Source organism: Lactuca sativa, chromosome 4 (genome assembly GCF_002870075.4).
Source record: "Lactuca sativa cultivar Salinas chromosome 4, Lsat_Salinas_v11, whole genome shotgun sequence".
Taxonomy (NCBI): domain Eukaryota; kingdom Viridiplantae; phylum Streptophyta; class Magnoliopsida; order Asterales; family Asteraceae; genus Lactuca; species Lactuca sativa.
In genome coordinates this window covers 311,822,277-311,837,862 of record NC_056626.2, presented here as the reverse complement: position 1 = coordinate 311,837,862, position 15,586 = coordinate 311,822,277, and the positions used below count along the sequence as shown (strand labels likewise).

The 15,586-nt window shown below is 34.5% G+C and overlaps 3 protein-coding genes across 6 annotated transcripts; all 3 read right to left on the bottom strand.

Moving 5' to 3' along the window:
• Positions 1 to 5,035: 5,035 nt before the first annotated feature.
• Positions 5,036 to 8,305, bottom strand: LOC111881181 (rRNA (cytosine-C(5))-methyltransferase NOP2C). Its single transcript, XM_023877579.3, has 10 exons — positions 8,166 to 8,305; positions 7,957 to 8,083; positions 7,498 to 7,642; positions 7,185 to 7,275; positions 6,871 to 7,068; positions 6,531 to 6,766; positions 6,333 to 6,464; positions 6,168 to 6,235; positions 6,026 to 6,087; positions 5,036 to 5,507 (listed from the first exon to the last, which is right to left on the bottom strand). Exons 2-10 carry the CDS (start codon positions 8,067 to 8,069, stop codon positions 5,362 to 5,364), a joined length of 1,191 nt encoding a protein of 396 aa, XP_023733347.1. The 5' UTR covers positions 8,070 to 8,083; positions 8,166 to 8,305; the 3' UTR covers positions 5,036 to 5,361.
• Positions 8,306 to 9,554: 1,249 nt separating this feature from the next.
• LOC111881187 (uncharacterized) lies at positions 9,555 to 14,967 on the bottom strand. 4 transcript variants are annotated; one of them, XM_052770615.1, is made up of 7 exons: positions 14,517 to 14,967; positions 13,078 to 14,429; positions 12,829 to 13,002; positions 11,187 to 12,734; positions 10,946 to 11,091; positions 10,619 to 10,868; positions 9,555 to 10,551 (listed from the first exon to the last, which is right to left on the bottom strand). In XM_052770615.1, the coding sequence occupies exons 4-5, from the start codon at positions 12,168 to 12,170 to the stop codon at positions 11,056 to 11,058; spliced, it is 1,020 nt and encodes a 339-aa protein (XP_052626575.1). In that variant the 5' UTR covers positions 12,171 to 12,734; positions 12,829 to 13,002; positions 13,078 to 14,429; positions 14,517 to 14,967; the 3' UTR covers positions 9,555 to 10,551; positions 10,619 to 10,868; positions 10,946 to 11,055. The 4 variants fall into 4 exon arrangements, with proteins under 4 accessions (XP_052626575.1, XP_052626576.1, XP_052626577.1 ...); XM_052770616.1 differs by having other exon boundaries at positions 11,187 to 13,002; positions 13,078 to 13,261; positions 13,598 to 14,429; XM_052770617.1 differs by having other exon boundaries at positions 11,187 to 13,002; positions 13,078 to 13,261; positions 14,126 to 14,429.
• Positions 9,899 to 10,706, bottom strand: LOC128133666 (uncharacterized). The gene is made up of 2 exons (XM_052771182.1): positions 10,619 to 10,706; positions 9,899 to 10,551 (listed from the first exon to the last, which is right to left on the bottom strand). Exons 1-2 carry the CDS (start codon positions 10,704 to 10,706, stop codon positions 9,899 to 9,901), a joined length of 741 nt encoding a protein of 246 aa, XP_052627142.1.
• Positions 14,968 to 15,586: the final 619 nt, after the last annotated feature.

The window sequence follows — 15,586 nt, the reverse complement described above, 5'->3', positions numbered from 1 at the left end:
TCGAAATAAACTTTGGATTTTAGGTTTAAACATTTCAGTTTTCTTAACCTCAAACTTGGGTTAAAATGTTTAATTTTTTATTTAGATCGTGGGGTTTTTGTAGTTTTAAATAAATTTTATGTTTCTTATTTTATATAATCCTAAAGAAACAAAATTGGTTTTAATTTCGTTAGTATTTTCCGAAATTTTTGTTACCAGCTATTCCTATCTATATTATGTATATTCATTCATATGATTAGGAAACCGGGTGGGCAAAGATGTCATTCTTAGTTTTATTTTCTTTCAACTTGATTACAAAATAATGTATAAACATGTACTAGGACGTAAAAGCGGGGAGGCCTACGGCGGTCCGCCACTCTACAGGGGCGGATGCAAGATTTTAAGATAAGGGCTTCGACTATAAAAGTTATTAAATAATTAGGAGTGATTGTGAACAAATTTTGATGAATCGATTGGCTATATAAATTAGTAATTAAAATAAAAATAAATGTGATGGTGGCGGTATGATTACACAGGGCTCAATTTTGATTATCTCTTATATGCTATTGCACCCATTGTTTTTTCACTATAACAATTGTTTTCTAATAAATAACCTATATATTAAGTGCAAGTTGATGTGAACCCAAGTATCATGATAAGAATTATAAGTTGTTGCAAAGATGAATGGCATAAAATATATATCAGTAATAAAGCAATGGGCGGAATATTTGATTCACAAAGTCAATTGAAGCTTACTAAAAGACTGAAGGGTGTAAAATGTTCATGTAATTGAAGTTTATTAAAAGATTGGCGGGGGCAGGACATCCGTCAGTCCCCCCATTGCCTCCGCCATTGACTGACTATATATGCTATTAGTGCATAAAATTAAACATTTTACTGAAACGTAGTATTCAAAAACTCAAAAGAATATAAAAATCCATTAAAAAAATATAAATAAATAAAACTTTGAAATATGAACAATACTCCGGAATACGAAGGAAATGGTTACTTTTAAAAAAAAATGTTTATTTTCTTTGAAAACCCGTATTTATAATAATTAGATTACTTAATTTCCCTTAAAAAAATTGATTAGTTTATTTAGTGGTAAAAAGTGTATTATAAAAACAATGGTGTGGTTTTTAAATTGGGAAAAACCGAACCAAGTCGGCTTGATATGGTTTTACCTCGGAAACCAACCTTCAAAACTATAGTTATATATACTAAACAATTATATTATATAAATTATAATATTATTAGTTTATTGATATTCGTCTTACTTTTGGCTAAAGGTTTAGACTATAAACTTAAGTGGGATAATTCATTCTTTCTTTCTCAAATCAAATCTCAATTCGAAGATGGAACATAAGAACCCTAACGCTTGATGAGTTGTTACAACTCTCATCGGGCCACATATCAATCCTTGATTAACTATTCTGTAAAATAGATAGGGCAAATGTCATATTAGTCCAACCAACTTATCACGTCTGTTTTAAAAGGTCACTAAAATATTTTTTTTGTACATTAAGGGAATAAAGTAGAATGAGACTTGTTGAAATCGTCCCTTAACCCCTTATAAGGGGTCACTCAATAATAATAATATAAATATAAATTAAAACAAATTAAAAAAAAAGTTTAAACGTGATCATAGGCATTAACCCATATTCATCCCTCCTTCTTCGTGTTTACTCTAAACACTGAATCCACACAACATCACCTCAAAGCCCGTCAAAGACACCCTCATCTATTCCATCGCCGTCTTCTCTTGCCGGAAACCTCCACCGACAACCAACCACCACCGGTATCTACTTCACATCCTTGTACCGCAATCGATCGAACCATCTTCAGAAAAATCAAACACCTCATTGCCACAATCGATGTCCTACAAATTGATTGAAGAACACATACACATACAAAAACAAATCTAAACTTGGAATGCCCTTAAAGCTTCAAAATTGTCAAATGGTAATCAAATAAATCCTTCTCTAATTCTTCATGAATGAACATCGTGAGAAATTGATGTATTTGAGTTCGAATCGAAAACTAAAGATATGAATGTTTAATAGTTGATATGAATTTTGGGATACATAAGGCGAACACATTTTTGGAGTCGATTTTGACTCAAATCTGTGTTCGTTAGGTTATTGGAGTTGAATGTACTTGGATTAGAGTCGAACACCATTTCGATTATTGTTGCTTTTTTATTCAATTCATGAAATCGATTTGGGAGTCAAAAGAGATAGTTCGACCGGGGCAAATGTCATATTTGATATTGGTTGGATTTGAGTGATGATTGATGTTGGAGTTGATTGAACGCACTAGGAATCAAATGTCTTGAAATCGAATGTCTAGATTAAAGGGTCGAAACTGATTCGATGATCATTAGTTGAAATTGATGTGCTTCCTGTTGAAAGCCTAATGAATGTAATGGAAATAGAAGACTTATTGTTGAATAAGTCAAACGTGAAATTGTCAGCAGTGAATCAGAAGACTAGCATAATCTTTCCTTAGTGACATGTATATTACCTTGGAACACGATTCAGGTAACATAAGGGTATTTTAAAACAGAGAAATGTAAGTTCATTCTCTTAATGTGCAAAAAAAATAATTAAGTGATCTTTTAAAACAATCATGAGAAGTTTGATAGGCTAATATGACATTTGCCCAAATAGATCCTGTCATACGGCATAACAATTATTTATATTACTTTTTATTATTACATATTTTACAAATACTACCCACAATGTGTAACCTACTTATTTGAATTATAAGAACATGACACAACCCAAAAGATTAATATGTTGCTAACTTCAAACTTCCATAAAAAAATGAACACATCAAAAGTGTCATCGCCATGTTAACTAGGTCTAGATAGCCATTTCATCTTAACTGTGTCACGTTACGAGGTAAATAAAAGGATGACCGTGTAAAAGGTAAATTACATCAAATATAGATTTTTCAAAATACAACGCTTTAATAAGAAAAAAAAATCAAAAATATAATTTTTAATATAAAAATGGAAGTACAATGCTATAATAAAAAACTATATATATATATATATATATATATATAGAGAGAGAGAGAGAGAGAGAGAGAGAGAGTTAGGTTCAAATATTTTTAGCAACTATTGTGTGCCTAAATGCACCAATGAGAATTTAAGAAATAATAAATAATTAATTAAATCATTAAAGGGTATTTTGGACCTTTTGTACTATTATTTAAGGAAATTATTTAATTGAAATCATTCTATTAAGGAAATAAACTAATCATTCAATTAAGGAATTAAACTAAATATATTTGACCTAGTTATGTTGCTGCCTTTCGTTCATTCTTCCCCTGCTTCGCTCGAGTTCCTTTCATCCCCGATCAAATGAAGATGAGAATCGGAGATGCTTTCTCTCTCCTTGCAATAGATCGACAAAACATCGCACACCCTTCTCGTCTCTCAGTCGTTCCGAAAGGAGAAAATGAGAACCCGGAGAAGCTTCAACGATCAACGCACATCAAATCCGCAATCCAATTTATTCCCCAAGTTACCTTCTCCTCGCCTATGGCTGTGTAAGCAGTCGTCCCTCTGCTCTCATTACTCCGTTGTTCAAGCCTCCTCCTAAGGTCTGCGTTCTCTCCTTGTTTTACATAAGCCCTCAGTCTAGATTCGAGGTAAGAACGAGTGACTTTTGTTGAAGACATACAAGCTACCTTAACGTTGTCAAAAAAAAATTAATTTTTTTATATATAATCTTTTATTAGATTTGGAAGGTTACAGGTCCTTCATATTCCACATACACAGATACATATACATGCTTTAGTCTGTTGATTCTTATTGATTTTATTTCCTTTTTTACCCTCTTATCAGTTGCTTCAGTCTCTTGATTCTCTATGGTGGGGTTGATTGTTTTTGATTCAACGGTGAGGGTGTATGATCTTGGGTTTACTGTGTGTTTATGGGTGGTTGTCTTACATGGTGAACGCAAGCCTTCTTCTAGCCAGGTATTCCAAATTCGTTTCTTTTCTGTTCATTTTCATCTTCTTCTTTATCTTGCTGTGAATTATGAATCCATACTCTAGTGTTTACTGGGAATGAATGCATATATGTGTTGATGATTCAATCACAGCTATTGAATTCTGTATTCAATCACAGCTCTTAAATTATGTAATGAATTCTATTAGAATTTATTTTATATAGATGTATTCTGTTAGAATGTTTGAGAATAATTGTCAACAACAAGTACATTCTGTCAGAATTTATAGTTTTTATTCTCTTAGAATGCATTGAATTTTTTAATTTTTGAAATTTGATTATGTTTTCTTTGTGGATTTAGGTTTTGAAGAGGCTAACATTAATGTAGAGAAGGAAGAAAACATAGAGAACGAGAGTGTATTATACCAGAATGTGTTATGCTACAATGTATAAAGTGTTGCTAAAAAATAATATTCTATTAGAATAGATTAGTGTTTTTGTTAGATTGTGATGTTTTTTTTTCTTTTTTCTTTTAGAATGTTGTTATTATTCAATGAATTATAATCATACAATGTAATTATTTGAATATTTATTAGTTCAAGAATTGATTTTGTGTATTCTTTTTAGAATGTATTTACTAGTTTATGGTTGGCATTTTGTCATTCTGACAGAATATAATCGACGAATATATTTTTACTAGTTTATAGTTAACATTCTACCATTCTGATAGAATAAATTTGAATTTGTAATTTTGAATTAATTTAAAATATTCAGATTTTTAAAAATAAAAGAATTAATTATCCTTAAAAATCCGAAAATTTCCTTTTTTAATATAGGTTAATTGACTAAAATGCCCTTATGCTGAAATTTGTGTGATTATATGGTATATGGTATCCTATTCTACTATCATAGACCCTCAGATCATTACCTTTGATTATATTCCATCCGATGGTCCAGAGCTGTGCATTTTGGCACACAATAGTTACTAGAAACAAAATAACCTAACCCTATATATATATATATATATATATATATATATATATATATATATATATATATATAGAGAGAGAGAGAGAGAGAGAGAGAGAGAGAGAGAGATTTTTCAAAATACTATGTTATATACTTATATTGTACTATTGTAGTCTTTCCAGGGGGTAAGTGTATAACTAGTTAAAATCTAAAAAGAACACTCCCGCCTAAATTATGAAGTTAAACAAAATAAAAGAAATCATGAAAATACAAATACCAACTCACTACTTAATTCTATACTTAATTTGACCTTTGAGAGTCATTCATGCTACTCTACAATTTGATGAACAACACTGAGAATTTCTCGTCAAGCAAGGAAAGGTACAAGTATATGAAGCTTGTGGTACAACTATCGAATGCACACCATCAAACTTCGCACAACTTGCAAAACCCCTTCAACATCTATTATCTTTTGCCAGTTTTGTGAACTTGGCAACAAAAAGGCCACTCGTTCTAGAAGTCAACGGATCAAAACGCAAAGTCTTTGGTATCCTTCCACTTTTGCATGGCCAAGATTCCGAATCATCTATCACCAACAACTCTGCAAAACTCAAAGGAATATGTAAGGCCACGTTTGAGAACAATAAAATACAACAGTTTGTACTGCATCTGACATGGATTGGACTGGGACTGAGACAGATGTCGACATAACAAAAATTACAATCTTTTGTCCCATCCAAAAATGCAAAACAAAGCGAGACAGGGACTCGCTCTCGATCTCTTGTCTATGCAAAAGACATAAACGCCCTCCTCATCTTCATTATCGAAAATAGCCCTAGGAAGCTTGTATAGTCCAGTTATGTCCTGTTTAACAAACGCAGTCTGCATTTGTTACACGGGACAAGACTATATGGGACAAGCTTTCTAGAGCTATTTTCGATGATGAGGATGAGGAGGGCATTTATGTCTTTTGTATAGACGCGAGGTCGAGAGCGAGTCCCTATCCCACTTTGTTTCGCCTTTTTGGATGGGACAAAAGATCGTAATTTGTGTTCTGTTGACATCTGTCTCAGTCCCAGTCCAATGCATGTCAAACGCAGTAGAGATGAGGGAAATTACCGGCACATGGATTCAAAGAAAGAAATCTCTCAACAACGTCTTCGTTTTGAGCATGAGTTAAACTATTCCATAAAAAATTACAAGAAAACTCGATAGTCAACATCCGGTCAAACCAAAGTAAGATATTGATTTTTTTTAATACCTGCAAGTGCTATAAACAAGGTTCCCTCCAACTCTCAATAGTTTGAAACCATTTGTCAAAAGCCGAAACTGCATTGAGTCAAACATGTCAATAAAAGATACAAAACTCTAATAATAATAATAATAATGCTATGTGTAAAAGACGTAAATGCCCTCCTCATCCCACCTGAAGAACAGTCAAATCATCGGTTCTCTCTGCATCCAAGACACGTCTCTCCATGGTTGACCACCCCCAATTTTCAAACTTTTGTATGTGTTTAATTGAACCATCATGTGTGCACTCAGCATCCACAAGTACCTGATATTTCAAAAATTAAAAACCAAAATTTAACACAAACCTACAAAATAAATATAAAAAAAATACCTTATCATAACCATATTGTGAAATCTCATGTCTTGAAACCGTTTTAAATAATTCAATCTTACTCATTCCAACAACCCCAGAACACCTCCCATAATATATCAACTCAGGATCTTGAATTAATTCCAAAAAACCATTTTTGATTTCCTTATTTGCCCTTTTTCTTTCCTTCCATGGCCTCCTAGATGTCCACTCTTTGTACAAAAACTCATCTTTTTCCACACCAAATTCCCTGTTCACTAAAAACAACAAAAACTTGAACACAAGTTTCAATTCCAATGTAATATGGCCCTTTTGGGGTACTTGATTTAAATATTGCTAATTTGTGAACAAGAAATGTTACCTGATTTAAAATCAGAATGAACACGAATTGGGATTAAAGAAAATGAAGCTCCATCAGCTACAAAGAGGCGACAATGATCACCAAGTTTATATTTTTGGACTAAAGTTCTACAAGCAGCTAACCGATGTTTTGCCACATCAACACCAGTTACAGAGCCTGAGTTTCCAAGAAGTTCTAACACCATGCAAAGTTTAGCACCTTGTGACAAATTTAGCAACATGATTTTTTTAATGGATTAGATAACAATTAACAATATAAACTAATTGAGATTTGAGACATAAATACAACTCATCATAAGTTATATATATGTATACCTGGAGCAGCACAAAGATCAAGAACATGGTCTCCAGGTGAGATGTTTAAAGCTGAAACTGCAGCTCCAGATGCTGCATCAATTCCATATATCTGAAGTTTTTTACAAAACCCATAATATGTATTTGGAAATAGGAAGAAATTGAAAGTTTTTTTAGTTATATGGTTGTTAACAATGTGTGGTAGATAGGTTAATGTCATGAAATTACAACCAACAGTACACAATTTGCTCTTTAGGTCACATATGACATTAACCCTAAAGAAATAATGAAACTCGTTTTTGTAGTGATTAGTGAAGATGATGTGAAAGATCACCTTTCCTTCTTGATATGACTTCGAGCTAGCAATCTGAATGTGGGGTGGTAAAGAATAAAAATTGGGTAACCATTCGACTTTCTCTAGCTTACATTTGATGTCAGCTTCGATTGCTTCAAGTTGCTCCTCACATCCAGGCTTTAATCTGAAGAAAATACGAGAGAAGATAGATGGATTTGATGGTCAATCTTTATACTTTGCATATATGCTCTTGTATAGTTCGACTTCTACTAATGAAAAATCTTGATTATTTGTTTAGAAGTGGTTTGTTTCACTTTAACAAGTCATAATTAGACTTCTTTGAACTGGATTTAGATTTTAGCGACACTTAATTTCAACGAAAATTATATGAAACTATATATTTCGTGAAGGAATTTCCATGAGTAAGATAACATTTTGCAAGGAAAAAAAGATAGAATGAAGAACAGCAGCCCTAGGAAATGGGATATGGGAAGTTACCTAATATAGCGAGGTGTAGAATCAGTGGCAGTATAAATTGAAGGGTCGATTCCGTTCTCGTTGAGAAATTCAAGAAATGCATCAGGCAATGGCAAGTTTGAGATCGCTTCCATGCTCTTCGGATTACCTGAACATCATATTGTTCTGAAAACTAAGGTTTCTTACGCAAATCGTACGGAAATATTATTGCGAGTACATTGAACTTTTACCTTGATGAAAATTGAAGGCAGTTTGCTGTAATTCGATGGGAGATTGAATTGGCAACGAAGTGCGGAGAGTTAACCCTAAATTTATTCTTTATGAACTTGTACAATACAAACACTTTAATGCACAATGCATAAATTGTTTTGTTGATTAAAATGAGCTGTATTTGATCTAGGTTTTAAGCCATATTCAATTTCAAGCTAATTACCTAATAATATTAAATTAGCCATATTCACTGTTTCTAGTACGGGATACTCTCTACTAACCGTAGCATATCCTTGATTAGTAGTATCCCCTTATAATATGGACTTTTATTACAATCATATTATATGTGGTGTGTTCCATTAGCCCTTTTCCAGTAATGTGAATTTATACATCAAATTTCAACATTTTAATATTTTAAAGGGCATGAATCCATTACATTCTTTTATACATACAAAGCCAACAGGGTCTTATGAAAGTGTCCATGAATTTTACACTTGTTTACTAAGGGTCCAATGAATAGTTGTTGTCTGGAAAAATTTAGGGTAAATTACACCGTTGGTCCCTTGTGCACATGCCAGAAAGCATGTTTAGTCCTTATTTCCAAAATTTAACCCGTGCAGTCCCTCGTTGTTATTTATCTTGCACGGTTAGTCCCTATGCACGTTAACTGTTAAATCCTTCCGTTTAAGCTACCCACGTGCCTTGCACGCAGGGGCATTTTCGTCTTTTTAGGGTTTGTGTCCATTCTTAATGCCGTTACACCTTAAATCCTATAAAACACTGCAACCCTCTTTTCCTCTACTATCCTCTCGTTCGTCTCTTCCCCTCGTTCGATCGATTTCTTCCAAATAGATAACAATGATCGATATTAAATGCAATTGTGGAGCCACTGCAGTGATTCGCACATTTTATAGCAAAAGAAACCATGGGAAACTCTATTATGCTTGTACAGTAAAGGTAAGGTTAATGATTTCAATTTCGTTCTTCATCTTCTCTAATTTTGCCCTAATTCTTCATCTACTTTAATTGGTTCAGCACCATTATGCAAGTTCATAGGATGGGTGAATGATTATGATCAGGACTGTGATTGTATGGCGTTTAGGATGAAACTTGAAGAACAAAATCGCAAATTGAAGCTTTACCTAGTTATTAGCTGGGTTTTTTTTTGTTTCAGTCCTTATATATAAAGTGTAGGTTTAGTAATGAAGTTGTTAGTATTTTGGTATGTGTATTTTGTAATGTTATTTGTATTAACAAAAAAACTTCAATTTTAGTTACAATATATTGTGTAATCATAATGTGGTGTTATCAATTGGTGTTCAAATTTAATGAAAATGTGGTATTTGCAACATATGCAATATACCATTCAATACATGTAGCATCCAATATAACAATAAAAATGACAAAAATTAAAATATCCAAGATAACCATTAACCATTAACATAAAGGGACATCCAAAATAACAACATAGTGTTATGGCATACAAATAGTTATCCTAGACAGCAACAAAGTATCAAAATACAAAACATAACAACAAAGTAATATGGCAATAAATGCCTAACAAAAACATAGTTATTCTTCATGATCATGATACCAAACTACAAATTCTCAAAGCATGGGGCTTTTTCCTTTGTTCCCAACTCCATTTTGTACACCACCACTGCTACCTGTTGCACCTTCTCCTGTTGTATTCCCTGCTGCACCTTCTCCTGTTCCATTCCCAGTCTGTGATTGTCCCTTGCAGGTCCTTCCATTATGGCCCACATTTCCACATTTTGTGCATGTTACAGATTTCCATTTGTGGACACTCCATCATCTTCTGTTGCAGATCTTCTTCTCTTTTTTTTGGTCTGCCAATAGGGACACGATACTTTGGTGGTATCAACTTGGTAGGATATGTGCTTTTTTCCCACAAAAACCTCCCATTAATAGGTTCAACTTTGAAGACATACATTTCTTTCCAAGTCTTGAGCCAATAAGTTGGGTGTACCCATGTCTCAGGTATTCCAACATTTTCATTGTTGAGCCTCATATCCCATATAGCTGCTATACTATGTTTGCAGGGTATGCCTGTCAGTTCCCACCTGTTACATGAACAAGTTTGTTGGTCCATATTAACCACATACTGATTAGTACCTTCACTTGTAACCTGGTACTTCCCATTGCCACAGAACACTGCCCTACACTGTACTGCCTTTTCTTTAATTTTTTCAAGGGTCTTAGTGGCTGTAGGAGTTAATGGGCCATTAGCTTTATCAATTTCTTTTTGAACCATGACAATTTTCCTCATGATATACTCCCTAATAAACTCCAAGCAACTGATAATTGGCTTATCACGACCCTTCACTATCTTGCTATTCAAACTCTCACACATATTATTCAACAAAGCATCACAATGTGCCCTCCCTAATAAAACACAACTGTATTAGATCATATTTAAAAATTATACACTTATAAACATAATATTATATACCTGAGAAGTGGGATTTGGACCAGTGCTTAGGTGGAATAGAATTAAGCCAGTCATATGCTTCACTATTAAGTTTCTTTAGTTCTTCCATGGCACTGTTGAATTGTGGTATGGTGGTATATGTTGCACATTTCCAAAGACAATCCTTGAATTCCTTGCCCCTCCATTTACGTTTCATGTTCTCATGAAGATGCCTTAGGCAATATCTATGCTCTGCTGCTGGGAAAAGTTTCTCAAGTGCAGGCAATAACCCCTAAATCATCAAAAGAGTGAAGTTGCTTATTGAATTGTAAAACATGCATGTGAAAATGAATGGAGAACTTTATTTACCTTCTGTCTATCTGATATGAAAGTGAAGTTGGAGTTTGCATACAAACCAAGATCATCTCCTAAGTTAGTTAAAAACCAGGTCCATGAATTAAAGTTCTCTGCTTCAACAACTACATATGCCAAAGGGTATGTGCAATTGTTCCCATCTAAACCATGAATTATCATGTCAAACATAGTAATAAGCAAACAATTAACTATGGTCAAACATTAATCAAATACTAAAATATGATTATGCACATACCACTGCTGTCAGGATCATACCATGGTATGGACCCTTCATGAATGCACCATCAAGCCCTAGTAAATCTCTTTTCCCTGCTGCAAATCCACTTTTCAGTGGACCAAGACAAATGTATACTCGTTCAAATACCCTGGTCTCAAATGCATAACATGGTTCACTTTGCACTTGAAGTTTGACTGTGGTGTTTGGATTTCTACTTTGCACCTCCTGTAAGTAGTCTCTTAGACATGAGTACTGAGCAGCAAAATCTCCCCTAATTGATTCCAGGGCTTTCGTTTTCGCCCTATGAACTTTCATGTCTGACAATCCAAGTTGGTATTTCTTCTCAAGCATCTCACGTAATGCTCTAAGTGGTATTTCGGGGTTTGCCTCCACTGTGTCAACAATCTGTTCAGAGAGAAACTTGTAGTTGCATGCCCTAATTTTCCTTGTTTGAAGGCATGTATGTTGCTTTTCATAGGTCTTAACAGTCCAGTTAATGTCTTTTTTCCATTTACTCACTAGTAGGACCCATGGGCATTTATGAATAGAACCATCTTTCACTTTCTTTTTCTTTTGAATTGGTCCCACTTTGTCATTACTTTTGCTGGTCCCACCTGTTTCTAATATCCCAAGGTTTGGTATTGTCCCTTTGCAAACCACTCTAATCCTGTTTTTGTCATTCTTGACGAAGTCTAACTCCCTTCTACTCTGTATGGAATGAAGATAAATTTGTTGTTTAACTTCCTTGGCTGTGCTAAAAGTTTGGTGGATGTAAAATGGATCTTTGACAGCAGCTGCTTCATTCTTATGTGCTCTTCGTAAATCTCTTATCTTCTTCCTTTTTTTACTAGCTTCACCCTCATCTGATGAAGATGCAAATACAAATTCTTCAGTGTTTATAACCTCTAATTCTTCATCACCTTCTACTGCTTCATCTCGATCATCAGGAAAACTTCCAACCCACTCCACCTCTTTGTCAATGTTGAGGTGAAAGTTCTTCATATCAACCTCTGGATCATCTAACAAATTATCTTCATCAACTATGTAATCACTATCTTGACTGTATTCAATATCTCCATTGTCATCACTATCATGACTGTTTTACTAGCTTGACTGTCTTCACCTGCTTTTTCACTATTTGGTTCATCTTGTTCCATAGGAGTCCCACGAAAAGGTTCACACCATTCAAATGTATCATCCCAACCATCAACATTAGGACATGTGCTTCCTATCATTGGTTCAGTCAAAGGGCTTTCAATTCTTGGTATATAGGCAGGGGTTGACTCAACTGTTTCACTCAATGTAAAAAGGGGTTGTTCCAAGGTTGTTTCAAGTAATGTACTAGGGGGTTCATCCATAGTTTCTACATTCTCAAAAACAGGGGCTTCTTCACTAGGACAATCCCCTGAATTTGACCATGTCAATAACAAGCTTTTACGACAAAGGGACTCAGGAATTTCGTGTATCTTTATCTTTGCAGGGTTTGGGGACATTTGATACGTATGCAGCTTGGTTTCCCAAAACTCTGTATACACTTCTATCACCTTGTGTTCATACACGTATGACCTAAAGTGGTTTATATCTTCGTCACAACCCAAAGCATACAACCCAAAATCTAAATCCCAGGTTGGTCGTTTGAAATGATAATAAATACTTTTACCTGGTTCCACACAATCAAGCAATTCCATTATCTCGTCCATATCATGCACCGAGAACAAGTCACTATCAATGGCATCAATATATTTCATCTTCCCCTTTATGTATTTGCGGCCTGGAAACTTCGTAAAAACTCCACCATAGTTCAATCGTATCGAGAACATAGATGGATTGTCAGCTGCGAACCCAAAAAAAAAAATTACATTTTAGGAACGTATAATGGATGATCAACTGAAAATGTAGAAAATTTTACCGTATGAGCTTTGGAGATCATATTCCTCCTATTCTTGCCTAATCCTCCAGTTCACCATCGTAGAAAACTAGGGTTTTCTCGTGCAATGTTAAGGGTCGACGGAGGATGAAATGAGAAATGATCGGTTATCGAAGTCGCGCCATACTGGTTCATGTATACAAACCCTGAAAAGACGAAAATGCCCCTGCGTGCAAGGCACGTGGGTAGCTTAAACGGAAGAATTTAACAGTTAACGTGCATAGGGACTAACCGTGCAAGATAAATAACAACGAGGGACTGCACTAGTTAAATTTTGGAAATAGGGACTAAACACGCTTTCTGACATGTGCACGAAGGACCAACGGTGTAATTTACCCAAAAATTTATTGATTGGAAAAGAAACCATGTTGTTTGATTATAATATTGAATGATGAAAAATAATCATATTATCTTGCTATATTATATCCTGTGATAGATGAAGTGGTAGACTTGTATATGTGGAAGACAAAAGCCTTAGGTGAGATTCAAGAACAAAACCCACCAAATTCAAGAACAAAACCCAGATCTCCCACCTCTGCCACCATCCATCTTCCACCAACCCGATTTGTTGACTTGGGTGAATGACAAAAAATTGTGATGAACATCAATGAAACAAAATATAGAAAAAAGAAGATGTATTTGTTGTTATGAATCTGAAATCGAAACGTAAGAAAAGTTCAAAACCAGAACTCATATGTGTTCGTTTTCTAGATCTTTATACCATGTGTTTGTCGATCTGGGCATGGTTCACCTTCCATTTTTCCTAAAACCCCTAAACCGAACCCTAGAAAATAAAATGGAACGATTTTTGTCTTAGATTTGAATCATCATCTTTGAAACCCCTTAAGAATCCTCTTTCATATCTTGCATTTGGGTTCGATTCAAACATATATCTTCAAAGTTAGATGAAGTAGTTGAAAGCTTCAAAAAAAACCCAAAAAAAGAAGAATTGATGACTGGATACACAAATCGAACCCATAATCCCTTGATGGATTCCACCATGAAAGCAATATAGAGAGAGGTTTATTACCCCTGGCTTGTGCCAAAATTGCATCTGACCACCCTCAAAAATTACATATCGACCACCCAGAGCAACTCTCAGTGAATCACCTCCCCTCACTCCATGGATTCACAACCCGGTCACCTCACCATCGCCACCAACGTCGCCGCCGTCACCCACACATTTCTTCTCCTCATCCAAGATGATCCCAACAACCCCTGTTCCAAAATTGAAGCCGCTAACGAAATTCGGAGACTCATCAAGACTTCCCCAGAGGTGTTGTCGACATTTCCTTGCTGATAATATGCTAAAAACTTAAAAATCCTTCGTACATCTGTATGTACATAAAGAAAATATTAAATCTCTGCAGTTTCCTTTTGATTTCTTACAAATGGATCATTAAATTGGTTGTTGTTCTAACCTGATTTGAAGGCACCCGAGCCAAATCATTTTAATCATTGCATCGTAATGTTAATGAATAGAAATAGCTTTTTTTAAAGTGTGGTTTGTATTTTGGGTTTTCATACAGCTGCAGTGAAATGGAATCACAATCCAAGGAGGTGTGTCAATGTGGGTGAAGGTGGGTCAAGGAAAGTCAAGGAAAGTAGGGTCCATAAGTGTGTGTGGCAAGCTTATGTGGCATTTTTAAATGAAATGGAAAAAGTGTGACGGGCTTACCCTTCAAAACTTCAAGACGTAATCGACCCAACAAAAATAAGTTTGTTCCCTCATAAAGTCATTAAAAAAGTTAAGTGACTAAAAGGGTAAAGGCTAGAAAGTTCATAGGTGGTATGTGTCATTTTCCCTTATAAAATCATACAAATTATACAAAATTACATGATAATCATTTAAAAATCCAAATATAAATTGTCACACAAAATCAAATTTACGCAAAATATAGGTTAAAATCAAAATTATTGATTTAAACTTTATATATAAAATGGTCCTCCTTAATCCTATGCTTGAAAACCAAAAGAAAGAAAATAAGATGAAACAGATGAAGGTTCATGTCTGATACTCTCCAACCAGAAGAAGAAAGAAAGAGGCGACGAAATATGGTGCTTGGGGCATAATTGTCTTTCCGGCCCATTTAGCCAGAAATATATGGTTTTGAGGCTTTATGGGAAAGACATATCTTACGGAAATACAATTTTTGTGCAAATCAAATAGTCTTTCCGGCCTATTCAGCAGAAAAATCTATTTGAACTTGGAAATATGTCTATTACTTCACTTAATAACTCCAACATGGATTTGCTTGATTTGCTTCCGCAAACTCACCAATAACAAGCTCATAATGATTGACAGATATCTAATTTATAGATTAAAATGAAATTTCTAAGCAATGACCAAAGAAGTTGAATTATCCAAAACCCAAGATATACACATGCACAATTTGATATCAATGGATTCATTCAGGAAAAAAAAACCTGATAATGGAGAAGAGGGTAAGTGTACACACAAGTTTAATTAGTAATCATAAAAGGAAGCACA

Excerpts from the sequence above, each read along its gene's own strand:
- LOC111881187 (XM_052770614.1), bottom strand. The coding sequence starts at position 12,170 with ATGAAGAACTTTCACCTCAACATTGACAAAGAGGTGGAGTGGGTTGGA. Across the intron at positions 11,092-11,186 it reads GTATGATCCTGACAGCAGTG|ATGGGAACAATTGCACATAC; the intron begins GTATGTGCATAA and ends TTCATGGTTTAG.
- LOC111881181 (XM_023877579.3), bottom strand. The coding sequence starts at position 8,069 with ATGGAAGCGATCTCAAACTTGCCATTGCCTGATGCATTTCTTGAATTT. Across the intron at positions 6,465-6,530 it reads CACAATATGGTTATGATAAG|GTACTTGTGGATGCTGAGTG; the intron begins GTATTTTTTTTA and ends TTGAAATATCAG. Across the intron at positions 6,236-6,332 it reads ATGATTTGACTGTTCTTCAG|TTTCGGCTTTTGACAAATGG; the intron begins GTGGGATGAGGA and ends GACTCAATGCAG.
- LOC128133666 (XM_052771182.1), bottom strand. The coding sequence starts at position 10,706 with ATGGAAGAACTAAAGAAACTTAATAGTGAAGCATATGACTGGCTTAAT. Across the intron at positions 10,552-10,618 it reads GTCCAAATCCCACTTCTCAG|GGAGGGCACATTGTGATGCT; the intron begins GTATATAATATT and ends GTGTTTTATTAG.